The following is a 14,359-nucleotide window of genomic DNA, read 5'->3' on the forward strand; positions in this document are numbered from 1 at the left end:
AAAATTTTCCATAGACACCCCCAACACGAGCATTTCCAGCAAGACTGATTTTTTCTTGGCCTTATCTTCTCCAGATGGTTTGTAGATAGTTCTCACAACTCAGCCACTTTAAATAGACATAAAAAGACAAAAGTCCAGTTTACTGTAGAACAGTATATGAGATCTGTATTGACTCCTGAATACAGAAACTTTCAATATAAACAGTATCTTTTGGCTCTGACATTTTGGGGGAGTTATATTGCATACAGCAGTGAATCCTTGCATTCTTAGTATTCTTTACCTTCTAAATCGAAATGGGTGATATCCAAATACATTGCTACCATTCTTCTCACTCAAAATTATGCTGGGTTTATTCTTGTCATAATTTAATGGGCAAGCCTGTATTGTTGAAAAGATGAAAATAGTGGGTGTTTTTTTGTTGTTATTATTTTGTTTTTCTGGTTTCAATTAATCATATGCTTTACGATTAATGGAGCTTTTTCAAACCTCTATCAGCATTCTGTAGCTGACTGTAGAATGTTGAGATGACTGTAAAAAGCGTTCTCACTTTTGTTTACTGTCTTTAACCTATATTCTAGTAAAATTTAATTCATTGTCTGTGACAAGACCTCTTATTAGTCTGCATGCATCAAAGAGTTGTTCAGGCATTTCACAAGCTGTTGTGGATGTCACAGAGGTCATCATAAGCACTTCTAACCATTTTGAGTGCTCGCCAAGTATGACAGAAGAAATAATTTCCCCACATACAGATTTGCCAAATCCTCATGTACAGAGCTCCAGTCCAGGGTAAAAACCTGCAGTTTAAAAACCTCCAATTCCTCTATTCTTATTTATTCAGTGTTTGACTACCAAACATGGTTTGTAGCTAAACAAACCAACAGAGAAAAAGCAAGTGTGTTTCTTCTAACTTATTTCCTCACGAGGTTGAAGTCAGGTCTCTTACTCTGCAGTACACATGTATTTCCTGTGCTCTATTTTATATTCTTAAATAGCAGCGTACTCGTTCAAAACTCCAATGTCTCATCCAGTTCTACAGTATACATTGTATTCTAATTCCAGACATTATATATATATACAATATACAATTATTCTAACAAACTTCAAATTCTAGCACAAAAACTGTGACCAATCTCCCAGTGTACCCTCTCACGTCCTATAGATAACACCACAATTTTGTCACTCAGCTCTGTAAAATTAAAGCCATTAATTACAGAGCAGCAGGATTACTGCTTTAACTAAATCAACTACTGCTGCTTTAACTAAATCACAGACCTGGTGGAAAACCACATTCCACATAAACCGGAAACTGGGCAATAATGGTGTGTGATCTCTTAGCAAGTCTGATCATTGTTGGTCGCTTTAGTAGTATAGTAAGGACAGGAAGGTATGAGGAAAACTGGACTAGTGACCTCCATCCAAGTAATAAAAATGAAAAGAACAAAGCCTGAGTGTTCTAATCCAGCACTTCATTACAGCAAAATAATAGATATAAATGTTCTGTAGATTAGCACTGGTTAGACAAAAACAATGAGGGATTTAGTATCATGCAAGAGAGTGCCCTTCAGATTAAATGACAATTTGGAAGTGTTTAACAACATATGGTCTCTTTTCTTTGACATATATGATTAAGAATATATCTTTTTTATATCAAAATATAAAATACCATCTGTTGTAAGTACCAAAGATGATACTGGCTCTATATATCCAATTAATTCACTATACTTTTTAATGTAAATATTTCTTCTATTTTCTCCTTTTTTTCTTCTTCTCTAAGTATATTATTTATAAAATTTCAATAAATGTATGTTTTATGAGAGTCAATACTGTGACGTGAAATGTAATTAAGAATAACAATGAAAGTCTGTTCCACTTTATATTTCAAAGAAGGCCCAAATCTTCAGATGGTTTGAACTGACAGAACTCATTCAAATCAGTGGGTACAGGTGAAGTACAAAGACCTGACTACGTTGCTTTTCCTTGCTAAGTGTGTTAAACCAGTGGGATGCTCCCACTTCTAAAGAATTTTGTAGATATTTTTTCTTCTGGAACTGCAACGTTCCATAAAGACACACGTATGTGGAGCAAAAAATAAAATGCAATCAGTGTCTCTTACTAAGGTGACAGAATTTCAGTTAACTGCAAGAATAAAATGATGAAAATGCCGTGCAAATTAGGAAAATATAAAATGTATTTCAATACTTACCTCATCAATGTAATCTAAAATAAAAGTTTTTGATTGTTATGACTTTCAAAGACATTTAAATACTCCAAAGTCTCAGAGCATTAAGGACAAGGCTGGAGCAGCTTGGATTTTCCAAGTAAAATAATAAAAGATGTAAAACCATCCCTGAATGAGTTTAAAAACCATTTGGATGTGGTGCTCAAGAACAGGATTTAGTGGAGGGCTGAAATGAGTTAGGGAAGTACAGTTCAGTTGCAGTTGGACATGATGATCTTTAAGGTCTTTTTCAACCTCAGAAATTCTATGATTCTATATCTTCTTCTGTGTGAGACACACACACACACACACACACACACACACACACACACATACTCTGGTTTTGTTTTGTTTTTTGTTTTTCCCCTGAATAACCCGGCTGTGATTGCAATGACAAAATGCACTGACAGGTTTTGCCTTAATAGTATGTACAAGAGATGACAGATTTGTGGTATAAGCTACATTTCAATTCTTTATCTTTCTAAGGATATTTGGGGAATTTTAACTCTAGCAATTCTCTCAGCCTAGCAAAGATCTGAAAAGAGATAAAAGAGACTATGATAAGAATATTGCTTTTCAGAAAGATTGCCCTCTTACAGAGCAGAATAGTAGGTATGATTTTAATGGAGTTTTTATCTCTTTTCAATCACTTTACACACTGCAGTATAAAAACCTAAGATTTTCAAAGAGGCAAATGTGCCATGGAAGGGGTAACTGTATCTGGCTGAAGTGTAATTTATAACACAGTACCTTTGCACTTGCTTCCCCGCAACCATCTGTGAGTGTAAAGTGCTGACCATCTTCTGATTTCACATTCTCAATCCTTAAAGGAGCTTCAGAACCAAGCCGTAATGCTGTTCTTGGTCATTCATTGTGGAAACACAAGAAATTGCCTTTTATGTTCTTCAGTTGCTCAACTATTAACCATATATAAATATGCACTTTAAAAAAAGTATTGTTCTCTTCAGAGTAAGTTCCTGAGACATTTAGATCTGGCACAGTCACATATTATGAGAAGAATTATTTCCTCAGCTTTGCATTTTCCTCTTTCCATTTGCCAATCTTTTTGCTGTTGTTTGTTTTTCTCTCATGTACCATAAAGGTAATCGAAAAATCCAGTTTGTTTCCTCCACAACATTCATTAGTGCACATGCTTCTATCTTATCTCAAATTTCTCGTCTTCATATGGAAAAAGTTGTTACCATTCCACTCTTTTCCATGTCTGCACATGTGATTTTTCATACATATGACCACTTTATTACTTTGCTCTGAATCCTCTCAGTTCTCACGACACCTCTTTCCAAATGTTTGCATGCAATGTTCCTATTCATCCTTCTCTTTTTGATCTGATGATGCATTTTTAGAACACATAGCCATCCTATCTGCTGGTTATCTGTGCTCGGGTGCCAGTTGGACGCAGCTGGGCTCTGAGCTTGAGACAAGCTTAACGTTCCTCATTGCAGCCTTTCAATACCTGAAGGGAACTTACTCCCAGGAGGGGAGTAAACTCTTGGAAAGGGCTGACAATAGCAGGACACGGGAAAATGGTTTTAAGTTAAAAGAGGGAAGATTTAGGTTGAATGTTAGGGGGAAGTTCTTCACTAGGAGAGTGGTTAGACCCTGGAACAGGCTGCCCAGGGAGGTTGTGGATGCCCCGTCCTTGGAGGTGTTCAAGACCAGGTTGGACGGGGTGCTGGGCAACCTGATCTAGTAAATGTGTATATTTGGTGGCCCTGCCAGGCAGGGGGGTTGGAACTACATGATCCTGGAGGTCCCTTCCAACCCGGGTCATTCTGTGATCAGTACTTCAGTGCGAAGCTGCCTGAGCGCTTCATTCAGCACCTCAGTGTCACCTCAGGGACCTTCTGAACGTTTCTGCTCCAAGAGCTGCAGGTAACTTTGTGACAGCGGTGGATTTGTAGGTGGGCAGAATAAGAGCCAACACGAGTGTAACCATGATACCCGAGGAGCCTCCCAGATTTCTCTCAGTGCCCTCAGGCCCACAGCTCCCGCTCGCGTCTCGCCTCAGCGCCTCACACCACAGAAGAGGCGGTTTAACGGTCACAGAATCACAAAATGACCCGGGTTGGAAGGGACCTCAAGGATCATGTAGTTCCAACCCCCTGCCTGGCAGGGCCACCAAACATACACATTTACTAGATCAGGTTGCCCAGGGCCCCGTCCAACCTTGTCTTGAACACCTCCAAGGACGGGGCATCCACAACCTCCCTGGGCAGCCTGTTCCAGGGCCTAACCACTCTCCTAGTGAAGAACTTCCCCCTAACATCCAACCTAAATCTTCCCTCCTTTAACTTAAAACCATTTCCCCTAGTCCTGCTATTGGCTCTTCTAAAGGGCTGACAATAGCAGGAATAACGCTCTCAGCACCCCGCGTTGCCATGGCTGCCTTCCCCCCCCCAAGCCGACTCCGGGGCCGGAAGTCTCCGCCGCGCGCCCTCTGAACCGGGAAGCGCACGCAGGGCCCTGGGCGGACCGGCTTTGAATGAGATCCGGCTGATTCACGGCGGCCCGTGCCGAGGCGGCGTGCTGGGAGTGGGCTCCGTTCGGAGGTGAGGGCCGGGTGGGACGGCCCGCTGGTCTCGGAGAGGCGTCTGGGGCCTCGCCTGGCTGCGGGGCGACCTCTGCTTGGCGTCGGGAGCGGGTTCGAGCGGCGGGCGGGACGCCGAGGGCCTTCTTTACGCGAGGCTGCGGCCGGGCCCTGGCGGGAGGCGCCCGAAGGAGCCGCGTTGGAGGGGCCGAGCCGGGCCTCGGTCCGTGCGGGGCCCGGGCAGCGTGGCCCCTCCGGCCCTTCCCCTTACACAGCGCCCATTCTGCGCTCCCGGCCGCTGTGTCGGCGCGGAGCTTGTAGGGGCAGAGGCGGCTCTGTCAGGGACCTCGTGGGCCGAAGGGCTGAAGGTGGGGAGAAGGGTTGTCCGCGCCGGGCTGGGGGAAACGGGATTGCGTAGGAACTGAGGCACCATGACGAGCAGCAGCGCTGTGCCTTGTATACAGCACAGCTCAGTCTTGTTCGTAGAACTGAAGTGACGTAGCTGGGCACTTGTAAACAGCTGACAGAGCTGAGTGCGCGCTGAGGTCATCACTTACAGAGGTATTTGTTTTCGCTAAGACGAGCAAGTCCCACAGGACAGCAAGGACTGGGGGGGGTTGTCGTTTCTTTTTCTTTTTCTTTTTTTCTTTCTTTTTTTTTTTTCTTTATTTTTTTGAGCTTTATAAAACGTATTTGAAAGCTACAAATAGCCAAAAGGGTGCCAGGCAATCTGAACAGCCCTCCAGGTTTGCGTGAGGCTTAAAAGCTTAGTCCTTCCAGCGTGTGTCCAAGGTGTGTCTCCCATATAGGGTGTGCGGTTGGATGAGGCTTCTGCTGTGAAGGGCACTGGCTGAGAGCTTCTGTTGTGGAAGCAAGGAAAGGATTGAAGCAGGCTATGTTTATACCCCATCAGCTGGCATAATTGAGAGGGACAGGTAGTTTGGCTGTCTTGAACAGCAGGAAACTGCATGATGACTGCTTGGTAGGGAAGAACTGTTCCTGAACAGCTGTATGTTTGCTCTCCCTACTGCACAGTTTAGAGGAGTTTGTTACCTATGTATAGCTTAAAGTTAAAAAGTTCATTTTAGAGTGATGCGATTCATTAATGACTGTTCCCTTCACTGCTAACTTGTACTTGATGTACTTTAAACTTGTAACTTGGTGTTCTCAGCACTACAGGCCATTCACCTTCAGTCTGGATTGACTCTGTAACTGCAGCTCAGCAGCAGTGTAGTAGGATTAGACGTGTTTGCTGTACTTCAGGAATTCACAAGCAAAATCAGGGGACCCAACCTGCCTGTTTTATTCTGCTTCTGGTCCATTATTCTTCAAAGAACAAATAACTGAGAATTGGCTGCACTTATCCAAAACTCAGCCTTGTAGTCCTCCTAGGGCAGGTGGAGAAACAGTTTCCAGAGGGGAAATTGAAGTTACACAGTGTAGCATGAAATTACTCAGTGTAGCAATTTCAGACTGGATTAAGTTCTTTTAACTGAGCCTATTCTGGTGTTCTTGCTGCTGTTAGGGCTCTTTGGTGGCCTTTTGGTTTGTTTTGCCCACTCTGGAGTTTTCAATCCAGTAGAATTCTCTTTCACTGAGGGCCTCCACCATGGATTATTAATACCAAATATGAAAGAATTCACTGTGGTATTGGACTCATGCATAGAGATTCAGCAATTGAGGTCCTTTAAGGTGGCTATGGGCTTCTTTAAGGTGGCTATGCGGTGCTGTAGGGTGGCTATGGGGTCATTGAGGTGGCTATGGGGTCATTTAGGTTGGCTATGGGGTCAGGGAGAGGAATGGGGTTGACCTCTATGGTGTCCCTGATTGGCTGTTGGTGGTCAATGGGGGTCCCAGTTGTGTCCTGGGGGACACATCTTAATTCTTCCAAGTTGATTCAGAATGTGTGCTGAAATATGCTAAATCATGTTCATCTTCTTTACTGATGAGGGGATTGAGTGCATCCTCGGTAAGTTTGCAGATGACACCAAGTTTGGAGAAAGTGTTGATCTGCCTGAGGGTAGGAAGGCACTACAGAAGGAGGTGTACAGGCTGGATAGCTGGGCTGAGGCTGATGGGATGAAGCTCAACAAGACCAAGTGCCAAGTTCTGCACTTCAGTTGCAACAACTGCAGACAATGCTACAGATGTGGGGCAGAGTGGCTGGAAGACTGTGTAGAGAAAATGGACGTGGGGGTGTTGGTTGAGTGTGCCCAGGTGGCCAAGGAGGCCAATGGCATTCTGGCTTGAATAAGAAATATTGCAGCCAGCAGGAGCAGGAAAGAGATCATCCCTCTGTACTCAACTGTGGTGAGGCTTTGTCTTGAGTGCAGTGTTCAGTTTTGCGCCCCTCACTACAGGAAAGACACTGAGGCCCTGGAGCGTGTCCAGAGAAGGGCAGCAAAACTGGTGAGAGGTCTGGAGCACAGGCCTTATGAGAAGCAGCTGAGGGAACTGGGATTGTTCAGTCTGGAAAAGGGGAGGATCAGTGGAGACATTTATGCTCTATACAACACTTTGAAAGGAGATTGTGGCAAGGGGGAGGTTGGCCTCTTCTCCTAGGTAACAACGATAGGACTAAGGCTAATGGCCTCAGGTTGCACAGGTGAGGTTCAGATTGGATATTTGGAAAAAAACTCTTCTCCAAGAGAGTGATCAAATACTGGAACAGGCTGCCCAGGGAGGTGGTGGAATCACCATCACTAGAGGTGTTAAAAAAAAGTGTAGATTTGATACTAAGGGACTGTGGCTTAGTGGGCAGTATTGGTGGTAGGTGGACAATTGGACTGGTTGTTCTTAGAGATCTTTTCCAGTCTTCATGATTATGTGATTATCGATGTACTTTTTTCTGTCTTTGTAAAGGAAGGGAACGAGAGATTCTGTGAATTGTCTCTTTACTTTTCTCTGTTTTTATCTATATACTTATTTTATGTGTATAAAATATGAAATAAATGCAGGTAGGTGTGTAATCAACACCAGCCTTTTGCATTTGTCAGCAGATATGGGAAAACTTTCAACTCTGTGTTACTTAACTGTATGCATTTACTAGGAGAAAACCAAGAGGACAGAGCAGGCAGTTGGTATCAGGACAGAAGCATAAGCTACATTCTGGTGCTGCTAAGCTGGTTTTCTCTTAAATTAGACATTAGATTGTGTTTGAAGTGGAAGATCTAGTTAAAATATGCTTTTGAAACTGATATCTGTACTTCTTGATGTCTGAATTGTCTGTATTTTACAGTAGTGTTCTGTGACAGAGAGCTGCCCTTAAAGCAGCATTAACACTGCTCATTAATGATAGACTTTTTGCACTATGAATCCCAGTTTCTTTTGGAAAGAGTAGAATATCATTAGTATTTCCTACCCTGCACATTTTCTCAATTTGTTACACGCAGGAGTTTTTTGTCTGAATACTGACTTCAAGTTGTCTTAGAATGGCTTGGAGTGGAAGTGTGTGTGTGTGAAGAGGTGATGAATTTAAGAATATAGGTTCTTTTTTGTCTTCAGTAGCTGTGTCCAATGGCTGAAGGCTTTGAAGCCAAGCTGCTGTTCTGTGTCACTCTCTTTCCTATGGTCACCTTGGTGCAACTGCATCTTTGTTATCCACTTTGTGCCCCAGACTGATCCAGGTGGAGTTTGATAACAGTTGCTATTTGGCTGCACTTCATGACCTAACACTAATCCAAGCACCCAGTGAACTGTTTCTTATATCCCAGGAAGGGATTGGAGAAGGGAGTGCAGGGCTGCTGGGTACAAGTGGGGCAGGCTTCTGAACTGATTGTAGTCTGCAGCCTGTGCTGGTGCAGCTGTTTTCTGCTGTGGTCCTGCCTCATCTGATCCTTCCTGGATGGTTGTGGATGCCCCGTCCTTGGAGGTGTTCAAGACCAGGTTGGACGGGGCCCTGGGCAACCTGATCTAGTAAAGGTGTATGTTTGGTGGCCCTGCCAGGCAGGGGGGTTGGAACTACATGATCCTTGAGGTCCCTTCCAACCCGGGTCATTCTGTGATTCTGTGACTTGTGTAAAACTACCAAGTGTACCTACAACCAAAAAAGACAGGTGGAGACATTCTTTGGGCAACTTTAGCTTGATGTAAATTTCTTCTGGAATTTAGATTTGCTTTAGAGCATCTGGCACTTCCAATTCCTCATTTGCTGTTGTTCTAGGACTACTGCTTCTGGGATGCAGCATGATTCCTATCATAGAAGCAAATGGGGTTAAAACCAACATTGTTCTTAGCTTATCAGTTTGTTGCAGGGCTGCATAAACGGCTGCTCTGGCAGCACTGAGAAAAGCGGCATCAAGTTGTTAAGCAGCAGCAGCTTTCCCAGTGCTCCTTATGGTAACACTGACAATGCAAAAAAATATCTATCAAATCATGGCCACAGATCTGTTTTAAAACACTGCGCTGTGAGAGACTGAGTGGATGCAATTAGTGGGCAGTGTTCTCTGGGAGAAAGATAACACAGCTATGAACTCCTACACTGGGTGTAAAGCAGCCTTCCTAAACTGGAGATCAGGTGAATGTGGAGGCCTCCCTCACTACTTTAGTTACACCAAAGGCTCTGTATAGTACAGTTCTTCTAAAATAGTAACAAGAGACTGTACTTTATTCTAACTGCACCAGAAATGATTTGTTAGCTTTGAACTGTTGGCACAGACTTGGTAGGATTTGTGTAGTTGTTAAGGTGGTATAAATGTGAAATTGGAAGTCATATTTCATCAGCTAAAATACAACATGGCTTCTCGTTGTAGCTATTGAAAAGATATAGGTTTAACATTATTATTCATAAACTTCTTCCTGTGTTACAGAAGTTTGGGCTACACGTGGCACATATAATCCTTCAGACATGTTATTGAAATAAACCAAAAAAGAGTTATTTGGGATATTCTGAAATGATGCTTTATCCTTTCAGAGATCGTCAGTGCAACATTTCTTGTTACATTATGCTACTAATGTTTCTAATGCTACTATGTTTCTAATTTTACTGTTTTTTTCTCTCCTCCTCCTTCCTTTTTTGCTTTGTAGGAAAGGCTGACATCTTCGTAGTCAAAAAGTGGGAGCTTCTGCTGAGTTTATTCTGCGATCACCTCTCGTTGAGCACCAGGTTAGAAATGCAGATTTGTTCTGTTTGCAAACCTAAAGTAATCTTATTTAGGGTCTAAAATGCTACTTAAGTTTTGAAAAGCATCATCACTCACACTGAAACTATTGCTGAAATAATATTTGGGCACAAAGGATTAACAATTTTTCTTTTAATTTGGATTGTATACATAAATTGTTCAGATGTTTATATTTATGAATGACTAAATATGTTCTAACCTACTAAAGCATCTTCACTTGAAAATTAGGAAAATATTAGTTGCAAAGGCTCTAAGCAGAATCAGTCTATGGAAATAGTGAAATGATTTATGTAGCATCTAGAATTAGTTCTTGGAGATTCTGTGTGTGCTGCTGCTTCGAGAATCTGAATGTTTTCAGTTTAGTGGTAGCTATAGGGTGTTATATCCCTACAGTTCCATTTAAAAAAATGGGGTTTTTGATGCTCCAAAACCTGTGAATGTTATGCTGATAAACAGTTTGTATAAGTAGTTGTTCTAATCTCACTGTATACAAGCACATTTTGTTGTATTAAACAACATACTTGCATAATTTCTACATTAACATTTAAGATATTCTGTTGGTTTAGGAACTAGAATAAATGCTATAAATAAAATATTAATGAGCTGGTTATAGCTTTTGTATGCCACTTGCTAAAGCGAAAGGTAATGAGGTATGAAATTTGTTATCCAATATTATTTCTTAAATACGGGTGGGTAAAACACCTCTACAGCTTACAGGAGAAGCGTCCGCTCTTCTATTTCATTGTCTCTACCTGTTGTAGTGTCAGATTTCTCAAAATAAGCACACAATCGTGACTGATTAAAACTCCATTTTTAATAGCTAAACTCTACTTTTCTGCCACTCTTCAGCCATTGTCAGTGTCATAAAGATAAATAATTGCCTTTGGGTTTCAGTGGATGCTTGTCTACCCTAGAAAATGAAACTTATTTGGCTTTAATTCGTACTCATGGGTGTTTCATAGAAGCCATTTCTGATTTACTCACATAATAGCTTTGAACGTGAACTTTACCTTTCAATGAAAATTCTTGATTTGTAGTTTGTTGTAGACTGGGATGACGGGGTGTATATGCTGTGTTTAGCTTTTGCCTGTAATAAGGAAACTGCTTTCATTGCATATCTGAAGAGACAGCTATAACCTTTCAATAAATTCCTTTTTAGTTCATGTAGTGCCAAGGTGGTTTTAAGGAAGCACTTTCTGGTGGCTGAGGATGCAGTTGTGAGGTTTGCTTGCCTTAGTAATGTGTCCTACAAAGCATTGAACTAGAATGAGATTATCAAATAGCTTGTGTTGTTGATCCGTGTCTTAGGTATGAGGTGTGAGCAGGTTAAAGTACTGTTACACCTGGAACAGAATCCTTACTTAGTTGACAAGGATGAAAGATTAAATTGCTTTTCAACAATATTAAATGAATAAACTGCAGAGCAATAAGCATCTGTTTAATTCTTTAGTTGGGCACCTCAGCATTTCTCATTCCTAGAGGTCAATCCTTGAAAATCTGCAGCATGAAAATGACTTTTATTCTTTCCAAGACGGTAACGAGTTGGTTGCGTTGATTGGAATAGTCTTGCACGGAAGCAATGCCACATACAACGCTGGAAATGTATTAAATGACTGCACTGTCACTAATGTTCTAACTATATACACACTAAATGTTTACTTTACAGTATTTCTTTTAGTGTAATGAGTTCATTAAAAAAAAGCTTTTGATGCTAATTCAGAGATCCATAATCTGCTCAGTGTCTTTCACATGTAGTTTTGATAGTAACTGACAAGCTGTAAGTTAATTAGCGCAGAACTTACTAATGAGGATGCTAAAATCCTTACTTTCACATTTGTATTGATGCTTTTTGAACAAATTAGAGTAAGCTTGCATGTATGTCTTAAGTTTCAGGAACTTCCTGGATGTAGGTGCTGTTCTTAAGCAACAAAACTCCTGCAGTTAATTGAACGATAGAAAAGTTTAGAGAAGTTTGTCAAGAGTAGTCATCTTCAGAAATGGGGATAACCCAAAACCAAAGCAATAAAACAAGGTCTGTTAATTAGCATGGAAGACAGCTTCTTGAATTAATATGTGGTGTTAATTAACAGGAAGTCTGATGTTGTGTTGTAATTACCACCAATATTTTTGACATACTGAGTGACTGAAGGTGAATTATATAGATAGCAATTTAGTAAACACTTCAGAGCCTGGGAACATTTTTTTCCCTTTGTTTCTCTTTCTCTAGAAATATGGATAGACTTCTGCGACTTGGAGGAGGTATGCCTGGCCTGGGACAGGTTAGTATACAGCTTGTCAACATCTTCTCTTTTTTATATTAAATCAGTTACTGGAAATGCCTTTAATTATTTTTTCAAACAACACCCTCCCCCCCAAAAACAGAATTCACGGTAATCATATCTGACTTCATAGATGCTATATGTGTATGCAAATCATTGCTTGCTACAGTCTGACTGCTTTTGTTGGTGTGAACGCTTGTGTTGGCACTGTGGGTTTATAGAATGTTTATTAACCTTTAACGTGGTATCTGAGTGGTTCTAGTTTGAATTCAAAAGCCATGAAAACAGAAAACAAAATTCAAAATGGATTTCCAGTACTAGGGGTTTTCAGAACATTATTATTGCTCTAAGTGATTGAACGTACCCATTTGGTTCTTTGTAAAATAAGTAATTCAGTTCTTAAATGAGGTTGTGGTAGGCATTATGACTGAGGTATTTATGTATTTCATCACTTGAAGGTAGCTGTAGCCACCTGCACGTGTTGTACTCTCTTATGTCGCTGGCTATTGTCCTTGCTCCTGTAGCTCTGCTCACAGCAGAAAGACCCCTCTAGCAGTCATCCTTTTCCAGCATGAAGCCCATGTGTGTGGTCTCTCTTACCTCCTTAGTGTAAGTCTCAGGTGCTTTTTATTCTGTTGACCAGTTGATGTCTTCAAAAATAAAACCAAGCTCATTGCATCAGGCTGCCAGGCTTTTTCCTGGCTACTGTTGATAGAGGAGAAAAAGAGGAAAAGAACTTCTTTGCCTGAGTCTTCTAGGAGGAATCCTTTCCTTACGTACGGGATGGAACTTCACGGTCCCATTGGTTCCAGCTGTATGCAGTAGAAGGCCTTTTCCTTCACTCCTCATCTGCCTCAGGGAGGGTTCCTATTCTACACCAGGCTGTTGTGCTTTGGGAGGAATCAGTTCTGTTTGTCTTAGCATTTGTGATGTGTGTGTTTTGCCTCTGGAATGACTAAGATTGTGAAACCTATGGATTCTTTTGGTCATGTGTGACATCTCTGTGTCCGGTGGTATAGTACTGAATTTGGTGCATATTCCAAAGTGATTACAGCCTCTAGGTGTTTGGCTAAATTAGCTGCAACTTTTTATGAATTTTTTTTTTCCCCTCTTTATATCTAAAATTCTATTCACGCTCCTTTAGTGAATCTTCAATCAGTCCTCAGTTATTTTTAGTTTCACTTTCTTAAGCAGCTATTTCTCTTGTTCCCCAGAGCTGCCAGCCTGCTTCATGACTCTTCAGTTTTTTAACATCTGTGCAGTCTAATCACTCAAGCTTTCACTTCTTGGTCCTCTCTGAACTTGATGCATATCAAAGCTGTTTTTTAAATTTACAGTTAAATTCCTCGGGTGTCTTCTGAATTTCTCAGCTTTAATTTAAGGCTTGATAGGAAACTGCAGCAGACAATAGAATATAACAGTCAAAGGAAGCTTGATGAACTCCTCTGGCAGCTTTGGCCTGCAAAGCTGCTCTGTTTGTTTAAATATGGAATTGTATCTTAAATGAATTGATGAGAATGTGTTGGACTGAAAAGAAAGTGGAAAACTGAATTGCTCTTTATGCAAGTTGCTGCTTGCAGTGCATATCTGGGCTACTCTTGTAGTCTTTGGTTTACTGAAGCAGTGGAAAGTATATTTAAACAGAATAATCTTGTGTCCTTAGAATATAGTGTTTTGATGGACATTCAAAGATCACTTCTGTTCTGAGTGTTGACTGAGACATAATTAAGAGTGAATCAGAGGACTTTGAGGTGGAAGGAAGAAACTGAGTATTTATTGTCCTGCTGTGGGGTAGACAGAGCTACTACCAGTGGGTTGCCCTGCAGTGTATTAAACAATTGTATAAAACTGTTTTTCTTTGAAGGCTTTGCTTTTAAGGTTGAACATAGTAAAACTACCTGTTGGAGTTATGCAAGAATCATATGTGTTTAGAGACTTATGGAAAAGGAAGCACTTTCAAAGGAACACAATCTAACTAATCTTTTAGTGGAGGTTTTGATTTCTTAGCAGGAAGACTGAGTATCAAATAAGATCAGTTAACAGTTGATTTGATTTGCTTTTTAACAAATATTTGACTATCAGCAAATGCCTGGTAAGCACTGTTACTGTTTGATCGCTATCATGGAATTCTTTTTCATTGACTTGTCTTAGTTTCTTCAACAGCACCTGTCTCTTTCACCTTTCTAATACCACC

At 41.1% G+C, this 14,359-nt stretch overlaps 1 protein-coding gene and 1 long non-coding RNA gene across 3 annotated transcripts in view; one reads left to right on the forward strand and one right to left on the reverse strand.

The window, feature by feature from the left end:
- Window positions 1-4,656: 4,656 nt before the first annotated feature.
- Window positions 4,657-14,359, forward strand: part of PSMD14 (proteasome 26S subunit, non-ATPase 14) — a 44,207-nt gene continuing 34,504 nt past the window's right edge. Inside the window, exons 1-3 of the mRNA XM_015869143.2 lie at window positions 4,657-4,788; window positions 9,792-9,870; window positions 12,114-12,165. Coding sequence (XP_015724629.1) covers window positions 12,118-12,165 — 48 coding nt within the window. The 5' untranslated portion in view covers window positions 4,657-4,788; window positions 9,792-9,870; window positions 12,114-12,117. The remainder of the gene's footprint in view (window positions 4,789-9,791; window positions 9,871-12,113; window positions 12,166-14,359) is intronic.
- On the reverse strand, window positions 11,290-13,036 carry LOC107316985. 2 transcript variants are annotated; one of them, XR_004307921.1, is made up of 3 exons: window positions 12,946-13,036; window positions 12,766-12,870; window positions 11,290-11,480 (listed from the first exon to the last, which is right to left on the reverse strand). It is a non-coding gene; the product is annotated as an uncharacterized LOC107316985 (long non-coding RNA). The 2 variants fall into 2 exon arrangements; XR_004307922.1 differs by having other exon boundaries at window positions 12,766-12,815; window positions 12,946-13,034.

Source organism: Coturnix japonica, chromosome 7 (assembly GCF_001577835.2).
Source record: "Coturnix japonica isolate 7356 chromosome 7, Coturnix japonica 2.1, whole genome shotgun sequence".
Lineage (NCBI taxonomy): Eukaryota > Metazoa > Chordata > Aves > Galliformes > Phasianidae > Coturnix > Coturnix japonica.